The 24,670-nt window shown below is 34.4% G+C and overlaps 1 protein-coding gene across 2 annotated transcripts in view; it reads left to right on the top strand.

Annotated features, from left to right (window-relative positions):
* Positions 1 to 24,670, top strand: part of cdh12a (cadherin 12, type 2a (N-cadherin 2)) — a 50,206-nt gene that overhangs the window by 22,597 nt on the left and 2,939 nt on the right. For both annotated transcript variants that reach the window (XM_042718348.1, XM_042718349.1), the window contains 5 exons: positions 6,332 to 6,585; positions 16,951 to 17,087; positions 17,635 to 17,756; positions 18,874 to 18,988; positions 23,422 to 23,673. In XM_042718348.1, the coding sequence (XP_042574282.1) occupies positions 6,332 to 6,585; positions 16,951 to 17,087; positions 17,635 to 17,756; positions 18,874 to 18,988; positions 23,422 to 23,673 (880 nt within the window). The remainder of the gene's footprint in view (positions 1 to 6,331; positions 6,586 to 16,950; positions 17,088 to 17,634; positions 17,757 to 18,873; positions 18,989 to 23,421; positions 23,674 to 24,670) is intronic.

A 24,670-nucleotide genomic window follows, 5' to 3' on the forward strand; every position in this document is an offset into this window, starting at 1 on the left:
TGTTTTTTTTTTTTTTTTTTGTTTTTTTAAGTTTTCAGCAATCATTAGTCTAGTCTTCAGTGTCACAGGATCCTTCAGAAATCATAATAATATGCTCATTATAAATGTTGCTCAAGGGACATTTATTAATATTATCGGTAACACTTTACTTAAAGTCTTTATGTATAATGCATAATAAAAGTAGTTTTAATGCATTAATTATGCTTTGAAATGTACCTAATAATGGATTATACAATCTCATGAATAATTTTAACCACAGTTTATACATTATAACACTTATTGTCAATTCATTATTGCACTATGCATTTAAAATTTGGTTATAATTATTTACGACAAAATTAGAGCTGACAAATAATTAATCACATCCAAAATAAAAGTTTTTGTTTACATACGTATATGTACTGTGTATATTTATTATTTATATATAAATACACACACATACTTCATACATTTTAAAAATATTTACGTTTATACATTTATATATTCATATTTAATATATAAACATAAAATATGTTTTCATATATACATGCATGTGTTTGTATTTATATGTACATAATAAATATACACAGTATACACACAAATATTATGTAAACAATAGCTTTTATTTCGGATGTGATTAATCGAAATTAATCGTTTGACAACATTAGACAAAATATACTGTATCGCAGTACACATTATATATTTACAGTGCATAATACCCCTTTAATAACCCTTATAGTGCATCATACATAGAGGCTTTAAGTAAAGTGTTACCATATTATCAATGATGAAAACAACTGAAACCACTTCTTAGGGGCTTTAAGTAAAGTGTTAAACTGAAACCACTTCTTAGGATTCTTTGCTGAACAGAAAGATAAAAAATATTTTTTTATTTTATAAAATTAATATTTTTTTTAACTTTATCAATTTAATGTGTCCTTGCTAAATTAAATTATTTCCTTTAAAAATAGAAAGTTAAAATTGGTTAAATTAATTTGTTGAAATAAAGTAATAGCAAAACATGTTGCCATGACTTATTGATTGTATCATTTTCATTTACATTTCTTTCTTAAACAAAAGTGTTCCATATGTAGCTTATGCATTATTGTACACGAATGAATTCTTTGACAATATTTGGATGTTTATTTAGGCAATATTTATATGCTGGCCTAGGTTGGACGACATCAGATGCAAATCACAATGCCATTTGCATTCAAACACACGTGAATTCAAGAATGATAGCAATAACCCCTCATGCTCCTTCACTGAGGGGCTTGTGTGTGTTTACCCCGAGGTGAGTCATATCTTATTACTGGATGGCCATCCATAGCATCCCGAATGAATAATGCATAAAGCCATAAAAGCGTGAATGCTTAACCCACACTACGCAATGCCTGCTCTTGGACTTATCAATTCATTATATGCTTTGCGGTTGCCCTTAGAACACTGTTTCCCCATTCCTGTTTTGCCAACATGTGAAAAAAAGAAATGCATTGGGGGTGATGACCTCTCAGGGGATTGAAACACACATTGTTTGAGTTTTCCCAAGAAAGAGCCCAATATTTTTATATTTAGTGGACATGAATAAATGAGTGCACCCATTGCCATCAGAGCATCTACCTCTCGATGTGATGTGACAAGTAGAAATCCCCTCAGACGCCCCGTTACATGGCCAATCACAGACTTGCTGGCTGTGCTGTAAGTGCTTAGCTGAAACAAATGCCTTGGTAAAGGCGTGCGGATGAGGCTGGAGTGCTCTTGTCCTCCAGGGAGTAGAGGGGTTACTCTTTCATTACTCAAAGCTAGTGTAGTCTGTAGACACACAATGACAGTCCACTGCTGCTTTTCGTCTCTCTAGAGCAGATGGAGAGAGGCATATGAAGAATATGGAGGCATTGGAGGCTATGCTTTGTTTCATGGTATGTTCCACAAATATGGTACACTTTGGTGCCATTTTTTGCCATTTAAAAAGCACTAGCACTAGAAATACATTTATGTTAGATAACATAAATCTAACCTTGAATGAAAAATAACTAAATACAAATATATTAGCTATTGCTACATATTTTTTTAGCTACTTACCTTAAGATTTTTTTTTATTAGTAACTTCAAACCATGTCCTTACTGAGTTATATTTGGATTAATGTGCATCTTTTGACCCTTTTTTGTTTTACTTTTTTTTTAACTATGATGTTTTAATGTTAATGTTAGACATGTACTACTATGTATTAATACATGTGTGTGTGTGTGTGTGTGTGTGTGTGTGTGTGTGTGTGTGTGTGTGTGTGTGTGTGTGTGTGTGTGTGTGTGGACACTATTATTTTCACCACCTAAAAATGGTTTTAAGTCAGTATCAGTTTAGTGTGTCAGTAGGAAATATAAGTTTACATTTCCAAACATTCATTTTGCCATTAATTGTAACAATCCTGTGAGATTTGCACAAGGAGTCTGACTACAGCCAGTGCTCCACACAGAGATCTGATCTTATCATCATCCAGTCTGTCTGGAACGGAATGAACTGAGACAGACTAAATCCAGAAGAACTGTGGCAACATCTCAAAGTTGCTTCAAGAGACCTACCTGCAAAGCTACCTGAAAAACCACCAAATGTTGATTTAATTTAGTTTCTAGTGGTTAATTGATAAAGAAAATCTATTTATGACATTATTTTTGACAGCATCGTCCTTTTACAGCATTTTTACACAAGTTCTTTTTGTATGCTGATTGTGGAATCTCCTCACAATTCATAATTTAAAAAATCATCAACAGTAGATCATGAAAGGCACAGCGAAAACATTTTGCTGTCCTTTATTCCCTCCTTTATTTTCCACTTTTTTATTCCCCAAGCTGAGCCTGCACAGGACAAAGTGACATAGTCCTTACATTGCAAAATGGGTGTGCCATATCTGGTGACCCAAAAAAAGTCTGGAAATGGATATGTGGGATCCTCACCGTGGGGCATGGAGGAGGGTCAATGACAATGCCCCTTCTTACCTCTGTCCTCAATAACAGACTTCCCTCTCCCTTTATTTCTCTTTGACGAGCTGTTCCATCACGCCCCTGCTCTGCTACACAGGGACTTTTCTGAAATGCTGAGGCTGAACATTCAACGTCTCGTGGCTTTATAGGCTCAGTGCTGCTTTGAGCATAAAGAGGATCTACTAAGGTAATGGGTTGAAGGGATAATTGTCTCTATATTAACAAAAGGATTGAAAGGTGGACTTTGCTCTTGCAACATATGGGATTATCTTAATCCTTCTCTTCATTGAAAAAAAAAATGCACGTACAATAGAACGAACAGTAGTTTTGAAGAATTATGTACATGAATATGAGATGAAGAAACCGGTCATATCAGTAGCTTAATAAAAGCTGTTTTATTGTACATAAAGTGGGTTGCCTTTGCCTTAACATACTTTACAACTTTAAAATGCCTTTTTATTTCTTTGAGGAAACAAGAATTCAAAGTTGGAATGTATTTTGAATACTTCACAACTTACAGTGTAGAAGTGCAATTAGGAATTCATGAAAAAATGTCAATTAGTAGGGGAATTAATTAAAGTTTTGGTATGTGCACTGTATTGAATAACAAAACAACTCTATGGACTAGCATCTGATTAGCATTCTCTTTTGAGTGGAGTGTGGAGAGAAATGGGCCTTTGTGTAAATTCTCAGAGGAACAGCCTCAGAAGACTCTGAAACGGCTAGATAAACAGTGCCATCTAAAGGTGTCCAATGTGACTCTGTTTCAGAAGTACAAAAGAACAGAAACAGACATGTTTGGTCTAAAACCAGTGGGTTTGTAATGTAAACCAGACTGATGGTATTCTTCCTCTAAGGTCACTTGTGAGCTAAGCTTTACAGGCTTTACACCATTAACAATGTCGAAAGATTGAAATACAGAGGACACTGTGTTTGAGATTGGCCAGCTGGCTCTCTGCCCTGTCATGTCTGAGGTTGTTATTCTTTCAGCATGGTCAGCGCTATAGCAGACAGCGAGGCAGGCGTGTATCTCGACACTAGCTTGAAATGACAATGGCAGACATAATTGTTGTTTGCTGTCACCAGTGATAAGACCTCCTGCAGAACAGCAGTGTGGTGTAGACATAAAGCTGATGCTTTTTAAGTAGTTCTAAGGACTTTGAAAAAATCTTGGCTGACATGACAAGAGTAAGTTGTCTTTGTAATCGGTCTTATTTGATGAAAGTGTCTCTTTCACTGTTGTTGAGGACTTATATTCCCTAAGCTGTTCTGGAAGACTTATGTCTGTTGTTTTTGGCTTGCAACAGACTGGGACAAATTGTTCTTTTTACACACGGTTGAAGTCATTAACCAACCCCAGTGCAGTAAAAGTTTTTTTTTTTTTTTTTTTTTTTTTCATTTCAGATCAGGACACTGCATTCTGGTGTGGAATTATTTGTGCGAGAAGTGCTGAAAATGAATAATTCATTTTTTTTTTTTTTTTTTAGGACTAATCTAAAATCTGTTGATAAAGATGCTGAAGATCTATCAAAAAAATGTGCATCAAGAATTGCTTCTGTTGCAAATACAAATACTTTCATGAGTAAAACAAGTATTTTTCATGCTGTAAACTTAAGGATTTTTTTGTTTTGTTTTGTTTTGTTTTGTTTTGTTGTTTTGCTTTGCTTTGATTCGTTTTGTTTTGTGTGTTCTTGTTTTGTTTGGTTTGCTTTGGTTTTTTGAAATGTTATCATAGCCATATCTGCCTTATTTAACCCTATTTGTTGTACTGTGTTGAAGTTGATTAAGCAGTGGTAAATAACATTTGAGACTTAAATAGACTTAACTGAAATGAATGTAGATGTTAGCACATGAAGCACATTTCTAGGTTAACATTTTTTGACAATCAGGCAACTATTAGTGGAAAAATTAATCAGCAGGAAATGATTTATCATTTGTGTTCTGCAGTCGCTCTTATTATCTGAGAAAGAACAAAGCTAATTGAACTAATTTTCTTGCTCCACACTGTCATGCTTTGTTTGTCATTTCATTTCTAAGACATTAATTATAAATTATTAAGTCTCTCTCTCTCTCTCTCTCACGCACACACACAGGTATATATAAATTATATTTTAGAAATCTTTTGTAACAATACTACTGTTCAAAAGGCTGGGGTCAGTATTTTTTTTTCTTTTGAAAGAAATTTATATTTTCATTTTCCATGGATGTGTTACATTGCTTAAAAAGCATATTGTTAGAATCGTATATTGTTAGGAATTATTTCTATTTTGAATACATGTTTTTTCCTCAAATAACCTCAAATAATCCTGTAAAAGGTATCATAGGTCCCCAAAAATATTAAGCTGCAGAAATGTTCCCATCATTGATAATAAATCATAATATTAGAATGATTTCTAAATGATCGCATGACACTGAAGACTAGAGAAATAGCTGGAGTAATGGCTGATCAAAATTCAGCTTAGAATCACAGGAGGAAATTTTATTTTAAAGTATATTAAACTAGAAAACAGTTATTTAAATTGTTATAATATTTCACAGTATAACAGTTTTTTTTAATCAAATAAATGGAGCCTTAGTGAGCATGAGACTTCTTAAAAAACAAAACAAAAAATCTCACTGATTCCAAACTTATAAACAGCTGTGTGTGTGTGTGTGTGTGTGTGTGTGTGTGTGTGTGTACAGACATAATTATTTACATGTATACATTACTATAAATTATATATATTATATATATATATATATATATATATATATATATTATATATATATATATATATATATATATATATATATATATATATAATAATCGATAAAACGATAATCATTTAATAATATTAATTTATAGTAATGCAATGACATCTCTTATGTATGGGTATTATTTATTTATTTTAATCATTAGTTATTAGCATTTTCAATATAAGCATGTATGTAAGTGAATTTAATGCTGTTGCTGAAGTTCTGAAATCTGCAGTCTGTTTGGTTGTGCTTAACTGCCACAACTGTGACTTTGCCGAATTCTGCCTTTATATGGCTGAATGAGCACAGTGATGCAAGAGTCACTGGCCAAAACCTTTTCTCCCTGCTTTCTTCTTCTCTTCCTTTATTCTCCCTCCTGTGATTCCAGGGTTGAGTGAGCGGCAGCCTTTCCTTTCCGTTCCCCTCGCTTCTGATCTCTGCATGAGCCCTCTGTTGTGGAAAGCATTTTTACTTAGATCAGGAGTTTCATGACCCGAATAAAGTTGGTGGTGCTTTGTAAATCCTTGACAGTATAGAGCCACAAACAATTTGACATCACCTCCTCTCTGCTGCAACAAATGACAATAAAACAGAGTTCAGTCTTAAGACTAATGATGTCTCCTTATTCATTTTACAGCATCTGGACTATGAGACCAGAAAGGCCTACACCTTTAAAGTAGAAGCTTCAAACGCAGCTCTTGATCATCGATTCCTACATTTGGGACCTTTTAAGGACACTGCCACAGTGAAAGTGAATGTTCTGGATGTGGAGGAACCTCCTGTCTTCAGCCGGCTGTCTTATAGAATGGAGACATACGAGGACACACCAGTGGGCATCATCGTCGGAGCCGTCACAGCTGAGGACCTAGATGTAGGCAACAGTCCTGTTAGGTATGTGAGAAGCACACAAACACACACACACACACACACACAAAGACACACACACAAACACACACACACACACACACACAAAGACACACACACAGAGATGTGGGTCAAATCTAAGCACACACACTTATCCTAGCCTTTAAATACATGTGTATATACACAACGTCCTGTGGGAATTCCTTTCAAAACCACTCTACATGAACAAGTCCAAGTATACTAGACAACATGAAACAATAACAAACCTGTGATCCCATGGGTTTAGTCCATTTGGCAATCTTGTTTTGGGCAAAGTGTGAACTGCTTTGATTCAATCAGCTCTGACAAATTTCTGGTGCAGTTTGCAAGTGTGGACCTTATTTAATGTGGCAGATTTGCTTTTTTTTAGGTCTTCATTTAAGTGCCTGAAAGTGTTAGCTACAATGTTGATGTTAAAAGCATCTGAGAGCTTGACACAAGTACATTGTCTTTACGAAAGCATTTGTTTTAATATGAATATTTCATGGAGGTACACAAATGGAGGTGGTAGTAATTTAGAAACTCTCAGCTCTTGTTAAATATTGCACATCTCTGGATTGTTTGTTTGTTATATTTAGTGTTGCATTTATAGGTTAATTTTAATTCATGTGTATTTGATTTTTTTTCTCTCTCAGCAATGAGTTGTAATTATTTTGTGTAAGATATTTATTGTTACATATAGATTTATTGGGTTACACTTTATTTTATGGTGTCCTTTTTACAGTGTAATTACAATTAAGTACTGAGCAATATTAATGAACTACATGTACTTACTATATGGTTAGGGTTAGGATTAGGGTTGCTTGCATGTAATTATGCATAATCTATTGTTATTATAATAATAAGTACATGTTATTTGTAACAAGGATACCTTAAAATAAAGTGTTACCTTTTATTATATTAGTTTCTGTTACATACAAAGTACCTTTTGTGGGACGGACATTAAACAAGGTGAAAGGGGCATTTCAGTATTTGTATTACTGTGCTTTTCTGTGTCTGCATATTCCAGACCAGGGGTGGCCACACTTTTTTGTGTGGGGATCTACTTGTCAAATGAGAAACTCACAGAGATCTACCAAGTGAAAAATAAATAAATAATAAAATAAATATAAAATACATATAGAATTAATTAATTAAAAAAGCTTGTTGGGATATTGAATTCATCTAATTTTTAATTAAAAAATAATAAAATAATGTTCAGTTATTAGTACCCCGTAGAACTGTGCCTGAATTTACCTAAAGCAGTGGTTCTCAACCTTCTTCTTTACTCCAAGACCCCCTTCTCTCCAAATCAATACTGCAAGCCCAAACTTTTTTATTCACTAAAACCTTTATATTTGTTATTACTTTTCAATAACTTTACATGTATTTTTTTAAACAAAACAAGTTCAAAATAGATTTAAATATTCCATGTTCTTTTTTTGCAAATACTTTGCAAAAATGTCACTGCAGATATTCTATACAACTTAAAAGTATGTAAAGCTCAATTATACAGTAATTTTAACATATAAGCATAAGTCAACCTGCCGTAACAAACAATACCACGGGGAGATGCCAAAGAACTGCATATAAACTACTATACGGGTCCATTCAGAATCACTAAACACACCAAAATACAAATGAAAAATGAAACCCTTCTGAACTCAGCGATCTGAAGGTGGATCAACGTCATAGTGAATAGAATGCTGTTTGGGTGTTGCGGCACGTTGTATGTTATAATACTTTGTGTATACACTCACTATACAAAGAGTGACAGCTTTTTAGTGGTTATGAGCACTCTCTAAGCTTTCTAGTCTATCATCCATTTAAAATGTAGAAAAATGTTTTTCAGCCACACGCAGGTTGCAAAGTTTCGGGAATGACATCTGCATATTCAATGCAGGATTCACTCTCGAAGTAGCACTGACTGACATAGTTATAACCATAGCAATAGACGGGACAAAATAATGTCCAAAAAAAAAAAAGTGCATTAAGACTAGAGCACCCTCAGTGATTATTTCTGGAACCTGGTTGATATGCTTTTATTGCAAAACTATTTACAAAAACAACAAAATACAAATGCACTAAATAATATAATTGAATAAATGCATATTTACAATTTAAGCACTTAACTAAAATAAGTAGACTATTAATAAAATAAATAACTAGAGAAGGCTGACTATAATCAGTTTGCATCCATTTAATGAGATAAGCCTACTCTTCATCTGAATTAGAAAAAAAGCTCCCCTGGTCTTCAGTGATGCGAAGACAATGTTTGAGCGTGTACATGCAATATCTGAGCGAGAACACAGACAATTCATTAAAGACAACAATGTATGTTTAAAATGTTTGATTGTGTTTTTTGTGTGTGTGAGAGATAACATTGCGAGTTGAGAGATTCGTCCTTGTGCATTACATGATACGCTATAGAAATCGACTAAAAATAACTATAAAGAGGAGAAGAAAGCGGCCCTAGGCAGCTGCCTACACATGCTAGGATCCACCACTGCCAGATGCAGTTAGAAATTTACTAAAAACAAGCCTATCACAAGACATCTGGTAGGGAGGGCATCTGGGGTGGCCAGCCAAATTTCAGGGTGGGGGGGGGTGCCACCCCTGGCCACCACGTAGACCCGCGCCTGGCCCATATGTACATTAACACCACTGATCCTCACAAACTTCTCCAAAAAATCACAAGCATCCATTATAAAACACTCGCTGTATTCTATGTGAATATACTGTGCTGTATTCAATCAGAAATATGTTATAGTGATCAGTGCACCGAGAGTGCACATACACAGTTTGTTTGTGCATCAGTTATAACAGACACAACGCATGTCCAATCCACGATCCTGTATGTCACTGTAATCATATTTACCTTGATTACAATCATCATCCATCAAAACTTTAGGGTACTAGTGTGACACTGGCTTATATTATCCAGCCGAGAGCTAGTTTGTGTATCATATGCTCATACAGCGGTTTTGAGAAAGTTTGCTGCTCCAAAACACAAAACATCACCAAATACATAGAGAGGTGTTGCTATATTTATATATATATATATATATATATATATATATATATATATATATATATATATATATATATATATATATATATATATATACATTATTTAACATATTAGTCACAACATTAGGGAATATATTATATTTTAGTTTTAAGTTATCTCGCGCCCCACTGACCTAAAGAGTGATCTACCAGCATTGTCTTCTCGATCGACCTATCAGGCACCCCTGTTCCAGACAAACTGATGTTTCATCTTTACAAAAGAAAAGTCATTGAAATATTTGCTGGAACGATTTGTTTGAAACCTGATTCATTCAAGAATGCCACTGCTTAAGTATAAAATAAATCATGAGCTGAATTTAGTAGGTAGTTAATTATGATTGGGCCCCCTCAAGTAAACTCATGTCAAAATAATGCACTAACAACCCATGAGTTAATGTTAGTGTATGGGTAGTTAATAATGAGTTAATTATTGTGGGCCCTCTCAAGTAAAGTCATGACACAATACTTCATTAACAAACCATGATTTGATGTTAGTGTATGGGTTATTAATAATGAGTTAGTTATGATGGACCTCTCAAAGTAAACTCATGACACAATGATGCATTAACAAATCACCTTCACTCATTTAGCATGGGCAGAGTCTCGTACCTGTGCTCATGAGTGCTGTCCACCATGTTTGTGCAATTTGGATGCAAACAAAACAATGGATTATTATTTACCATGAAATGTACAACACTACGATCTGCAAACAAACAGATAAGGAAGAGGAGGGTGATGATGGTCCAGCATATACAATGAGAAAGGTTTGTTTGAATTTTTAGTTTCCACATTCTTATTTGTATGTAATTGCAATAAGCAAAAGTTGTTTTTGTTCCATATTACTTGTGAGAGACGATGATGTGAGAGACGATGATTTGTATGTATTAAAATCGTTGTTTTCAACTAAATACATCGCTAATAATAAGCTAGTTTCAGTGATTTTAAGACGAGAAATGTACTGCAATCATATTAATATGCATCCGTATGTCTGAGATCTTCTGCAGTAGCTCTGCCCTCTTTTACAGTTGTAAAATGTAAGCAGATTTTACTTGTACATATAAGATTATAAGATTTTCAAAATGTGATAGACCACAAACATGAGGATAAAAAATCCTAGATTTAACCGTTTTGCAAGTATGTGGTGTGCCATGATGTGACAAAGACAGCACACCACACACAAAACAGATTTTCAACCAGAGTCTCGACTGTGAACACAGGAAATCTCGCAAAATCTCGCGAGACTTCAGAATTTCACTTTGTGCTGCACTATGACTGCTTCCATCTTCTATCATCTCACTTTCTGATTGGATATTGTTTCGTTTCACGTGATAATCTCCAGAGCGTGCACGTGTTTGTCCTCGGGGTTCCCCCCGCACATCTGGATTTCTAATCATAAATATTAAACATGTTGAATATTTACGATTCATGATCGGGGCGGCTCTGACGTTCTTCCGATCAGGTTCGGACACTCTTAACACACTTCACACTTCAAGGGAAAATCTGATAGGATAATCTGTAGAACCTTCAAGATAATCGGGACATAACTAGGATTGTGGGAAGGGGGAAATCGGCCCAAAATCAGCCCGATTATCTCTTGGTGTGTACCCAGCATTACAGTAGCCTAATAATGCATTAGAGCATGTAGCAAGGATCAAAATCGTAAAGAGACATTAATTTGCAAGGCAGAATCAGAAACTCATATAATTTGTGCACAAGAGTTTTATTAACTAAACACTAGCATAAACTAGTCTAACAAACAAACAAACAATCACTCATACATGGGAAAGTGAATATTATATTTGATGGGTGAATCCATCAGGATGGACAGAGAATGAAGCTATGAAAAGAGTCAGTTAATCACCTGAGTAAAACCATCTGCACAATTTTAGAATGGGGTCTAAAGCTTATACTAAACCTCTGTTTTGTTTAGTTAAATGTACGATGCTTGCATTGCCTTAGCCTGGAAAGAGCATCCCAATGCAGTTTTGGATGAAAGTCTTGATGAATGTAAATACAAGGAATTGGTGAATGTAAATACAAGGCCGAAGCTTGGTGCAGACTTACTGTAAGGGTTGCGGAAGCGTTGTAGCTCACATCCTCATCTTCTCAGAATCTAACAGAACCGCCGACTGAAGGCAGGTCACTGATACGAGGCCTTTATCTTCTATCGAGGTCACTCCTCTGGAATTTCAAAGCAGCAATGGTGTCATGAACTTTTAGAGGGAAAGTTTACGACTCTTTGTCTCAGAGCATGGTATTTATTTATTTATTTATTTATTTATTTATTTATTTATTTATTTATTTATTTTGCATATATGTGTGTCTGATTGGTCCAGATGCTACATATATATGTAGAAAAAAATATGTAATGTTTATATGTTAAATATTTATTTATTTATAAATTATATGAATATAAATATAGACGTAAATATTTTCAAAATATATACTGTGTGTGTGTGTGTGTGTGTGTGTGTATTTACATATACATAATAAATATACACATAACACACACACATATATTATGCAAACAACAACTAGCTAGGAGCATTAGAGCCAATGAGAAAGTTGGTACAGTAAGTTCAAGTAAATGTCAGCATGACCATTTCACCATGTTATTTTCTGCAGTAACTGGGGGAAATCTTAACTGAAGGGACCTACTGTTCAACAGCAAGCTTTCACTGCTAAAAATAAAGGTGCTTAAAAGGTTCTTCACAGTGATGCCAAGAATCATTTTTGGTTCCACAAAGAACCATTCAGTCAAAAGGTTCTTTAACCTCTTTCTTACCTTTTTATCATCTGAAGAACCTTCTTTCACCACAAAGAACCTTTTGTGATTCTTCGGGAGTAAGAGGTTCTTTATGGAACCATTTAGACAAAAAGGTTCTTCTATGGCATCGTGAAGCACCTTTATTTTTAAGAGTGATATGCAAGGGTAATTTTGAAAAATGTGATGTTTTATATCTATGCACTTTCTGTATAACAACCTCTGTTGTTGTATTTTATTTATTTATTTATTTATTTATTATAAATTGTCTGTAATTGCATATAGTTTTGTAAATAAATGTTCTTCATGCCAGCTTGATCAAGTGAGTTCTTTAAAATGGACTTTAAAATTGCATTCATCATAATGATATGTTTATAGATGTGTTAGGTTGTGTTATTTATGTATTATGATTATAGTATGGTAATGAAAATAAAAATTTTGGCTGCGTATCAATTTTAAATGAAGGATTAGTTGAACAGTAAATTAGATATTAAAATGAACCTGGGCCACGTTCGGCGCGCTGTGCACTTTAGTGTCGGTCCGATTCCGGCTTGAATGCGGCAGTGTCGGCTCTCTAAAGCCGTCGCATCTGACCCGATTCACTCAGGCCGGAATCGGGCAGTGAGTCCACAGGCATCCAGGCTGAGGGGTAAGTCACCGGCAGGTGAGAATCTAACCGGAACTGGCCCGACTGTATTTACCTATCTGGGTACTTTTTTGTGTATTTTCAACAGTTTCAATATGAAAAATAACTTTTATATTGATTCAATGTATTTATTGCATTTTTGGGAAAAAAATAATCAGTTTTTATAATAAATCTTTTAAAATCTAAATCTGGATTTGAATTTTAAATGTCATTACAACCTAAAGATGCTAGGTGAATGTTTAAAACAGAAAAAAGTGGTAAAGAAAACACATTTTTACTCAAATTAATCAAAATGGATTTACAGCGTTTTGAAACCAAACTCTCATCACCAATTAGAGAAGTGAGACAAGCAAATCATGCCTAAAGAATGTTTTAGATTCAGCTGTACTTTCTCTCATTAACTGTTAAGTAAGTATTCTTGTACTTTTGCCTTTTTGTGTGGTTTTCAAATACTTTTCTTTTTTTTTTTTTTTTTTTTTTTTTTGCTTCAAATCAAAGTTTGTAATGTTGTGGTTCACCTTGTAGCTTGTTGTTTGTTTGTTTTTTATTCCTATAGGGAAAATGAAGTGGCTAGGCACTGTTGCACTGTATTGTGGCTGATATACTTGCATGTTTCGTGATATACAGTAACTAATGTATATGTGTTGCAAAAAATAATATGAATGAATCATGGGTATACTGTACTATATTTCCAAACACCCATTAGATCTGATTTATATATTCAGACCACCTCCAGTCAGGTTTTCTTTATTTAAAATGTATAACTTACAAAACTTACCCAGAGGATGGAATATATAATGAGGGGTGATCTGACAGCAGAACTGAAGTTTGTGAAGTTCAGTGTTCAGTAGCACTTTCTAGAAGAATCCAGTTGAGACTCTGGCTGAGGTTTTGCTTGTATAGCAGAAAACCTTGAGCAAGCAGGTATGAGACACCTGAGACAGAAGACGGCAGGAATGTAACCCTGATTAAGGTCTGGTGCTACAGGGAAAAAGCAGCCTTTCCTCTTTCTTTACTGATCCACTAGGCTGCTTATATTACAGAAACGGGGTTCTCTGCAGGTCACAGCAGTGGACTGAAAAGTAGCAGACTAGTTCAAATAGAACAAGATTACTCATACACATGCAGAACGAAAGCAGAAAGTTTACAAATATTATTCGACAACAGCATCTAGTTACAGATTTTATGTATTTAATCAAATATATATAATAAGAGTTATTTTTAATAAAATAATTTAGAAATATAATAATTAATATAGTATTAACACACACACACACACACAATGGAAATTTGCTTTAATTGTATTTTTTTGACAAAGTCTCCTCTTCTGACACCATGCATTTTTCCAGTGGATATGGAGTAATTTTGCTAGACTTTGTAAAATGTATTGATGGAAATTTATTTACTTTAATTTACATTTATTTCAGGGCTTTATCCTGTAGATGGCAGTCAAAACTTAAATCAGAATGTTTGTAAAGGAAATTATACCAATTAAACCTATATTAGCTGTATGTTATGTCAATGAAAATCCAACAAAAATTCGTTTTCACTATCATCTATTAACACAAGACTTTCAGCCTATTGATGTTTGTAAACAAATCTTTTAAGAAAACAACACAGTTTCAACCACTACCCTGCAGTGATTTATTATTATTATCATTTTTTTTTTTTTTTTTTTTTTTTTCATTCACTGAAGCCTCTCCCTTGTAGCAGGAGGACGTGACTGTTTTTTTCTGCCAAGCAATAAAATGCAACAGTGCCCATCTACTTTTTCACTGACCTTGGTTCTGGAAATATGTTTTCTATTATTAATATAATTATTATTATTACTTTTTGTTTTATTTATTTATTTATTTATTTACTCCCAAATGAAGTCTTCATTAAAGAGTTGTAAGCCATGAAACAAACTAATCAGCAAATTGCTGAATCACGACATTTAAACGTTGATTTAAAGCAAGACAGTATTTGAAAAATCAGACAAAAAGACAAACGCTTTAATGGGGGAAGGTGAAATAATATGGGCTGATGACTTCAGAAAAAGCATATACCATCGACTAACAACCTCGTAGTTATAATGGGAAGTTATTCTTCAAGGAAGCTGGCTGTTGCACTCCATGGCCTTATAGGGTGGCTAATAATGGAGCCTTATTCACAATTAAAGGGTTAGTTCACCCATAAATGAAAATTCGTCCATGTTTTACTCACCCTCGAAGCATTCACCCCCCGGAGCCATGTAAGGGATGTTTTATTACAGATGCGTGCACTTTATTTCACGTCTTCTGAACTGTTGACAACAAACACCCGCTTACCCCCATAGAAAGGCTTGGAAAAGCAAGGACAATTTTTTTATATAATTCTGATTGGATTCGTCTGAAAAAAGGAAGTCACATACACCTAGGATGCTTCGAGGGTGAGTAAAACATGGACAAATTTTCATTTTTGGGTGAACTAACCCTTTAAACTGAGAATTAAAGAAATAATAATAGTTCTGCTTTTTTCCAGTTATAAATTCAGTCAGAAGTAGAACAAGACCGAATGGAGCTGAACTAGATTCAAGACTTAAAGACTGAATCCTTTATGCTAGATCAGTCATGAATTTGACTCAAATCTGACTCACTCACTGGTGGCCATCTACAAGCGTAGCCTACATGAAGGGCCATTAAATGAATCAGAGAAGGAGTCTGCATGAGTCATTTGTTCTAAAAAAAAATTAAATAAAAAAAAATTTACAAACAATCTAAATCACTAGAAAGGAAGAATCAAAGACTCCACTATTACCTTTCACCTTTCACTTGAATGTCCCACAAAAGAAACTCTAAAGAGATAGTTCACACAAAATGAATTTACTCTCATGTCATTCTAAACCTGTATGCCTTTCTTTCTTCTGTGAAACACAAAAGAAAATATTTTGATATGTCTCAGTGTATTTTTCTATACATTGGAAGTCATTGGACACCAAAACTGGGGGGGATTTTGCGAATTGTTGCCTCCATTTCCTGTTCTTAGCTGACAGGAGTGGCACCTGGTGTGGTCTTCTGCTGCTGTAGCCCATCTGCTTCAGGGCTCGACGTGTTGTGTGTTCAGAGATGGTATTCTGCATACCTTGGTTGTAACGAGTGGTTATTTGAGTTACTGTTGCCTTTCTATCATCTCTAACCAGTCTATCTTTTCTCCTCTGACCTCTGACATCAACAAGGCATTTTTGTCCACACAACTGCCACTCACTGGATATTTTCTCTTTTTTTGACCATTCTCTGTAAACCCTAGAGATGGTTGTGCGTGAAAATCCCAGTAGATCAGCAGTTTTTGAAATACTCTGACCAGCCCACCTGGCACCAACAACCATTGCACATTCAAAGTCACTTAAATCCCCTTTCTTCCCCATTCTGATGCTCGGTTTGAACTACAGCGAGTCATCTTCACCACATCTAGATGCCTAAATGCATTGAGTTGCTGCCATGTGATTGGCTGATAAGCAATGTGTGTTACCATGCAATTGAACAGGTGTACCTAATAAATGGCCAGTGAGTGTGTGTGTGTGTGTGTGCTGATATATAATATATATATATATATATATATATATATATATATATTGATATATATATATATATATATATATATTTGGTCTCTTTGGTAAAGATTAGAATTAGAACTCAAATATAAAATGTTGATTTTTTTTTCCAGAGTTTCACGATTTATTCTTTATACACAAATAAAGAATCGTGAAACTCTGAAAATAAAAAATAAAAAAAATTCAGCATTTTATATTTGAGCTCTAATTCTAATCTTTACCAAAGAGCCTAATGAAATTCCTTTAATTAAACATAACATGTTTAATCTTTTTTTTTTTTTTTTTTCTGTCTGTCATTGTTGTCTTTGATACATTGGTTTGTAGATATTCTGTTGAGTGGAGAAAGGACTCTGAAAACTGCTTTGACATTGACCCTGTTGAAGGAACTCTGTCTGTCAGTGAAGCCCTGGACAGAGAGAGAAATACAGAACACAACGTCACTGTTGTAGCAACAAAAGTTAGTAAGTATGGTGAATTGTGTTTTATCCAGATGCACAGCCTAGATAACCAAGCATAATATAACTGTAGATTGAAATGTGGATTAACAGTTATACCAGTCCACATTTCTAAAGACCACATCTCCATCTAGTGGACAAGAATGAAAATACAGCATTGCTTCACTAATACCGGCTAAAAGCCCAATCCAGTTAAAATAAGAGATTTATCAAAAGACCAAATAAATAAGTAAATTATTTTGCATCAAGCTGATTTGCAAATGAAAAGCCACAACTACAAAGTTTTCTTCAGATATGAATGATCCAGCAAAGATCATTCTGTTTTTGTAGCTACTGTACAATGGATGCATTATAAGGATTTATTGTAACATGAAAGCAACTTCAAAATCATCAGATCCTCAAGAGTGTTACTGGGCGTCAGTATAACACGTCAAAGACTTTCTGAATTCTTCATTTGTCCTATTTCTTTCCTTTTTCAAATATGAAATGTGTCTGACTTTTTTGCAGTTTTCATTGATCTGATTCATGGACAATACTTTGTTTGATCTTTCAGACAACCCCCTGCTGTCCAGCAAAGTTACTGTCACAATCAAAGTGCTGGATGTCAATGAATTTCCTCCAGAACTTGCTTTTGTATATGAGACATTTGTTTGTGAAAATGCAAAAGTAGGACAGGTAAGTGTGTGTGTGCATGTGTGTGAATAACCTGTGCTTCAATTTGAGTTTCTGGGCCTGTTGTTGGTGCTGCAGTGAATTAATGTGAGACAACTGTGCCTTGATCTTCTCCTTTCATGCTGAAAGAGAGCTTTTCCCAGTACAACGCTGCTTATCAGTGTCTCCCTATTCAGTCTTTCATAACAGAGAGCGAAGTTCCCTTGCTTATATGTAGAAATGTGCGGTATAAATGACACAACAAAGCATTTTCAGAATTCACTAAAGACAGTCAACCGATCAACACAAACACTTGAAGACAACTGAAATGTTTAAATCTTAAAGCTGGATTATTTAAATGTATTAATAATCAATGTATTAGTATTTACTAAATGTCTGACAACAGCAAAAACAAAAGACGACGATAAATATGATTACAAATGTAAAAAAAAAAAGTGAATATTACACACTTAAAATATAATATAATAAAACATTTGTTAGTAATAATACTAACAAATGTGTAAAAAAAAAAAAAAAATGCCTGGGTATGTTTTCAAGTTTTAAACTTTTCCCAATTAAATATGCAGAAACAGCTGTATTTGAAAAACATAGACACTGACCAGCAAGACACAACAACAATGGCTCGGCCAATAGCTTGTGTTAGGGGCGGGGCTATCTGTATGTCCAACCAATGACAGATTGGTTTATGATTGGTTAAAGTGTGGAACCTGTTTAAAACATGTTTAAAAAATATTTCGCAGATCTGGGTGGTTTTCTAGTGCTTGGGGAATAACATTTATTTGCACACAATGATAGTAAGAAAGTATATTCATAATATACTAAAGGAATGGAGTACTAGATATTTTTCTCTGCCACATAAAATCCTGTCAATCTCTCAGAATGCTTGACTTTGTCATCAGAGGTCTGTGGAGTTGGCAGCGCACCTGTCATAAGTTCTGCCCCATGTGGTTGAGTCATAAAGGCAGTAAGCAACCTCAAATGATCCCTTTGAGGTTTGATGAGTCAAGCACGTCAGCTCTGTCAATCAAACAGACTATTGCTGTCTTTTCAACACTATAAGTGCTTTTACGAAATATGCAAGCTCTTTCTGTGGTGATTTATTCAGCTGACTGTTCTCTAGGTGATTCAGATCATCAGCGCCACAGACAGAGACATGCCCGCTGTCGAGCACCGATTCTACTTCATATCCCCTTCACAGACCAGGAACAGAAACTTCACAATCAGGGACTATGGAAGTAAGTTGGAATGCTACATAAGTACATAACTCATCACTTAAAGGTATAATTCACCCAAATTGTCAAGTGGTCTTTTTTCCAAAAGTATTTTTCCCATTTGTTTGTTCAATAGGGATATTTAAATAGTATTCTGTAAAGAATTCTAAGCTATAAACCAAACCAATCAGCTCCCAGATGAATTGTACAATTGCACATCCTTTCTGTTCAAATAAAAAAGTATATGAAATATATATTACTAAACACACTGTTCAAAAGTTTGGGGTCTTTTTCAAAGAAATTATTCAGCCAAGGATGCATTAAAGTGACAGTAAAGACATTTAGAATATTATAAAAGATTCATATTTTACATAAATGCTGATCTTTTGAAATTTCTGTTCATTAAAAATCCTAAAAATGTATCATGGTTTCCACAAAAATGTTAAGCATCACAACAGCATTGATAAGACATTTGATTTATTATTAATTTGATTTATTTATTACAGTTAAATGCTGCCACAAAGTTTTGCTGTAGATTTAAATGTATTCATCATTTACTCACACAAAGTTGTTCCAAACCTGTGACTTTTTTCATTTGAAGAGGGTTTCAAATCTTTTAGTTAATATAATGATTTTATATGTTATTGTTTTGATTTGTTATCCATTCATTCAAAATATCATCTTTTTCATTTTCATTTTTGGGTGATGTTATATCTATTTGAAGAAATATATTGAGGTTATTTTTAAGCTTATATTCAAGTCGATAGACCTATGTCAGTCTGATATTCAAAAATATGTTTACAGTAAATACACTTATATATGAAACCACCTGGAATGTTCCTTTAAAGCTGCAATATATATATTCATCAGCTTTTGCTGTGTTGTTGTACTAAAAGTTGGCTCAAAGAGATTTTTAGGCCATGTTATTCAGAAAAACAAAATTTATATTATATATATAACAGTATCTACCACGAGAACAAACTCTAAAATACCCAGACTAGTGCTGTGACATGAATAGTGGTCTCATCCCAGAGCAGCACATCACCACATGATCCATTTGTACAGACGCCTACAGCCTCGCTGCCTGCTCCCGAGCTCCATCCCCAGTGTTCTCAGCACATGAATATCATCAGCTGTGATTCACAGAGACAGGGTCACTCAGGGCTACACAGCCAAACAGGCACAAGGTGTGCTTTAATGGTTCCTACCTTGTCAAGAGAAATCCCCCGGTTGCCCAGGCGTAACAAACCCCTCATGACCGGGTCAGTCGACCTTCCAGGCGAGGACAAGCACATCTCGGCACATTGACTCAGTGCTATGAGTGCCAAGCAAAGCCCTCACCGTCAGACCAGCAGGTGCCTGCCCTGCTGTGTTTTCAAGCTTGATTTAAAAGTATTTTCAGTTTCCTCTGGGTCATAAGAAACACTTGGCTAGACACTTGAATCAAAGAGGATGGGCTATACCGACTTAAATGCTTAAAATTTACATTTGAATCTTTTTTATGTATGAACTGAATTATGGTGGTATTAAATGTGCACTCAGTAATTGTTTCCTCATTTTAGAATATCAGTAGCGTAATAAAAGTTGTGTTATTTTACATGGAGCAGGATGCCACATGGGTGGCACACTGTTTTAGAACAGTAAGATTTTTAATGTTTTTAAAGAATCTCTTCTGATCACCAAGCCTACATTTATTTGATTCAGAGTACAGCAAAAACAGTAAAATTTTGAAATATTTTTACTATTTATAGAGGACGTATTATGCCCCTTTTTACAAGATGTAAATTAAATCTCTGATGTCCCCAGAATGCATATGTCAAATTGTAGCTCAAAATACCACAGATAAATTTCTTATAGCTTGTTAATATTCACATTTTTAGGGTATGAGCCAAAATGCGCTGTTTTTGTATGTGTCTCTTTAAATGCAAATGAGCTGGTGCACCCGGCCCCCCTTTCAGAAGAGGGCAGAGCTTCAAGAGCTCAAGATCCGGCAATACCGGTGCTGCCCTTTGCAAATAAACATTCCACTGTTAGTACAAGCCTGTTATCTTTACAGAAAACGTACTCGGTTTAAAAGTCAGTCACTTGATTGTACTGTGCATAATAAATGATCATTTGTGAATTACACAGATGGGGAGCACGGCGCAATAGAAATAATGACAACAGGTCTCATTGTGCCTAAGCATGCTATCACAAACTTTATATGTCCCATGTGTGATAATGAGCTCAACAAATTTAAGCGGTCGACTTCACATTGAGCCACGGTAACAAATCTAATTTCCCTCTGGGGATTAATAAAGTATTTCTGATTCTGATTCTGATCTTGCTTTCATATGCAATTTTTTATTTGAAGGCAGCATCAGTGAAAACTGGGGCATAGCTTTAGCAAAATTAGCCTTACAGAGTGCCAAGAAACTCTTTTAGAAAGGCAGTTTGGAAAACAAATGTGCGATACTTACTTTGTCTAGAGCTGACGTTCACGCAAGAAGCGTTGGTATTAATCCCTAAACATATATGGGAATTTACTGATTTTTTCACGGGATATTTCCTTTGAAAATGAAATTTAACCACAGTGTCTTCAACAGCTCAGATGGAGGTAGTCTGTGATAGGAGGAAATGCCTATGTTCGTTTGTGCATCCCAAAACACAACACTTGTAATGCCTCTATAGCGGTGAAATTGTAAATCTCCAGCAGCTAACGTTACAGCAAGAAAAACATAATGGGGGACTGCTGCTTCTCAGTCAGGCCTGTGTCTATGCTAATAGGGCAGAGAGTGTCACAAATGAGCGGGACTTTTTCCCTTCAGTGACATGTACAAAGGGAGAATCTGAAACCGCTCATTTGAAGAGACTGTTTATAATTTATTGTGATTATAAAAAATGAGTGGGTGGATTTTTACCATTGTACGCTGGTTGTTCTCACACACTGCGGCCCCACAGCTGTGGTCAAACACCTTATAAAAGCGATATTTGCATAATAGCCTAAGTAAAAAAATAAATATATTTAAAATACATTTATTTCATTTTAATCAAGTTCAAATCTATTAACATATTAACTGACATATCGCTCAAGACTTACTGATCAAAATAATTTGTTATTAAACTTTTTTGGAGTATTACTAGTGCACAATGCATATTTCTTAATATTAAGCCTAAAATGTGTTTTAATGTCACTATTGATGAAGACCGTATGATTTTTGAATAATATAGGTCTTTAAATGCAAGATATTTAAAGTGTCCCTGAAGGATACTTGCTATAGTTCCACTTCAGGACAATCAAATATACTTCACTATATCTTTAGTTGGACCTCAGCACTACTGCCGCACAATTAAAGTGCATTAAGCACAAAATTTGTTGTTTTGATTTAGCACACTTTAAGTATACCAGATTAGTACACCAAAAGTGCAATTGCAGAGTATTTTTATTAAGTACATAATTACGTAAATTATACTTAATAATTATATTATACTTGGGATGAAATAAATGTATTTCAAATACATTTTGGTATATTTTTTTTTTTCACTAGGAAGGTCCCCTTTAAAATATTTGTATCTATTTGAATAAATTTTAAAATGTAATTTATTCCTTTGATTTCAAAGCTAATTTTTTAGCATCATTACTCCAGTCACATGATCCTTCTGAAATCATTCCGATTTGCTGCTCAAAAACATTTATTATTACTATTATGTTTAAATTGATTTTTATTTTTATTTTAGTTTTGATCAATTTGAAGCATCCTGGCTAAATAAAAGTATTCATTTCTATTATTTCATTTTAATAAGCTCCAAGTCCTGAAATGGGTGTATCAAATGAGACATTAACAATGTACACTTAGTGCCGGGACAATCCCCCAGGAACGACTTGGGGTTAAGTACCTTACTAAAAAAGAAACTTGCAGAACACACAGGGAATGTTTTAGCCTAAAGCTTTATCTACAAGGCCACACTATCATCTAACCAATACAATTCCTCAGTAAGGTTGATATTAAATCTGTATTTAACACCGCAGATGATGGTTGGAAGAAACATAGCTACTGAGATTAAAACACTCCTTAACAGCCTGAAGTGTTGTGCATCCTAATTTGTTTGGACTCCAGCTGTGTCAAAGGCTGTTCTCAGAAAGGTATATCATGCTTTTCCCAGGAGTACCTCATGTTAGCTTGTTATCCCCTTAACCAGAACCACTTTTTTTCTGTACTTATTTCCACTTCAAAGTGATCCATTTTTCTTCTTAATTCTGGAATCAGGCCAGTCCCTGTACTGCATAAGTGGCTCGTGAATTCATAATATTCTGTCGTGGAGAAATGTTGGAATGGCAGGTTATGATCCCTGAAAGCATGACTGTGATTATCACTGATTATCTCCAGATGCAAATGCATCAAGTTCAAATCATTTATGGTCTACACTAAATCTGCATTATAGACAGTCTCATGATGGTCTCATGGGATCGATTTCAGACAACACAGCTGGAGTGGTGACCAGGCGAGTGGGGTTCCGGAGACTGGAGCAGAGCATGTACCTGGTGCCGGTCGTTGTGGAGGATGGTGGGTATCCGATCCGAAGCAGCACTGGGACGGTGTCAGTGCGGGTGTGTACCTGCGACACAGACGGCTCCCTGTTTTCCTGCAATGCGGAAGCCGTCTTCTTTCCCATGGGACTCAGCACTGGAGCTCTAATGGCCATTCTGTTGTGCATTGTCATTCTGCTGGGTGAGTTAGACACATTTGTGTCCAACAGAATACTGACAAGACAAAGAAATATGCACTTTATTCATTTAATGTGATAAATAGAGAAGGTACAAGAAAAAAGCAAGGGTTGTGTTTGCATAGTCAAGTTGTTTTTTATTTGTCATTTGGCCCAAGGCTCTGATAGCAGGATACTAACAGTACCAACAATTGTGCAAACCCAATAATAGAAGTATATGGGTATTTGTTTAACTTCTGGGAGTTTTATGTCCCAGAGGTTTATTTTTATTAAAACTAACAGATTATTTCATAAAGAACTTACATGAATTTACAAAAGGCTTTATACAGGATTTATATTACTGTTCAAAACTTTAAAATAGTTTTTGAAAGAGTCCTATGCTCAAACAGACTGAATTTGTTTGATCAAAATACAGTAAAAACTTATACATTTTGACAAAAATACATGTTGAAATAACAGTTTTCTATTTGAATATATTTTAAAATGTAATTTAGCCTTGATGGCAAATCTGAATTTTCAGCAGCCATTACTCTATATTAAGTGTCACATAAGCTGACAGAAATCATGCTAATATGCTGATTTGATTCTCAACATTTTTTGAACATTATTTGAAATAGAAGTCTATCTCATAAGTCTTAACAGAATAAATGTTTTAATTAATACTGTTAAATGATTAATCATGATTAATCGCATGCAAAATAAAAGTTTTTGTTTACATAATACAGTATATGTGTGTATACTGTGTATTTATTATGTGTATATAAATACAAACACATGCATGTATATATTTAAGAAAAATATTTTATATTTATATATTTTTATATTTTATGAATTATATATATATATATATATATATATATATAGATATATATATAATATATATATATATATATATATATATATATATATAATAAATATACACAGTACACATACATATAGAATGCAAACAAAAATGTTTATTTTGCATGCGATTAATCATTTGACAACACTAGTTTTAATGGA

Source organism: Cyprinus carpio, chromosome B2 (genome assembly GCF_018340385.1).
Source record: "Cyprinus carpio isolate SPL01 chromosome B2, ASM1834038v1, whole genome shotgun sequence".
Lineage (NCBI taxonomy): Eukaryota > Metazoa > Chordata > Actinopteri > Cypriniformes > Cyprinidae > Cyprinus > Cyprinus carpio.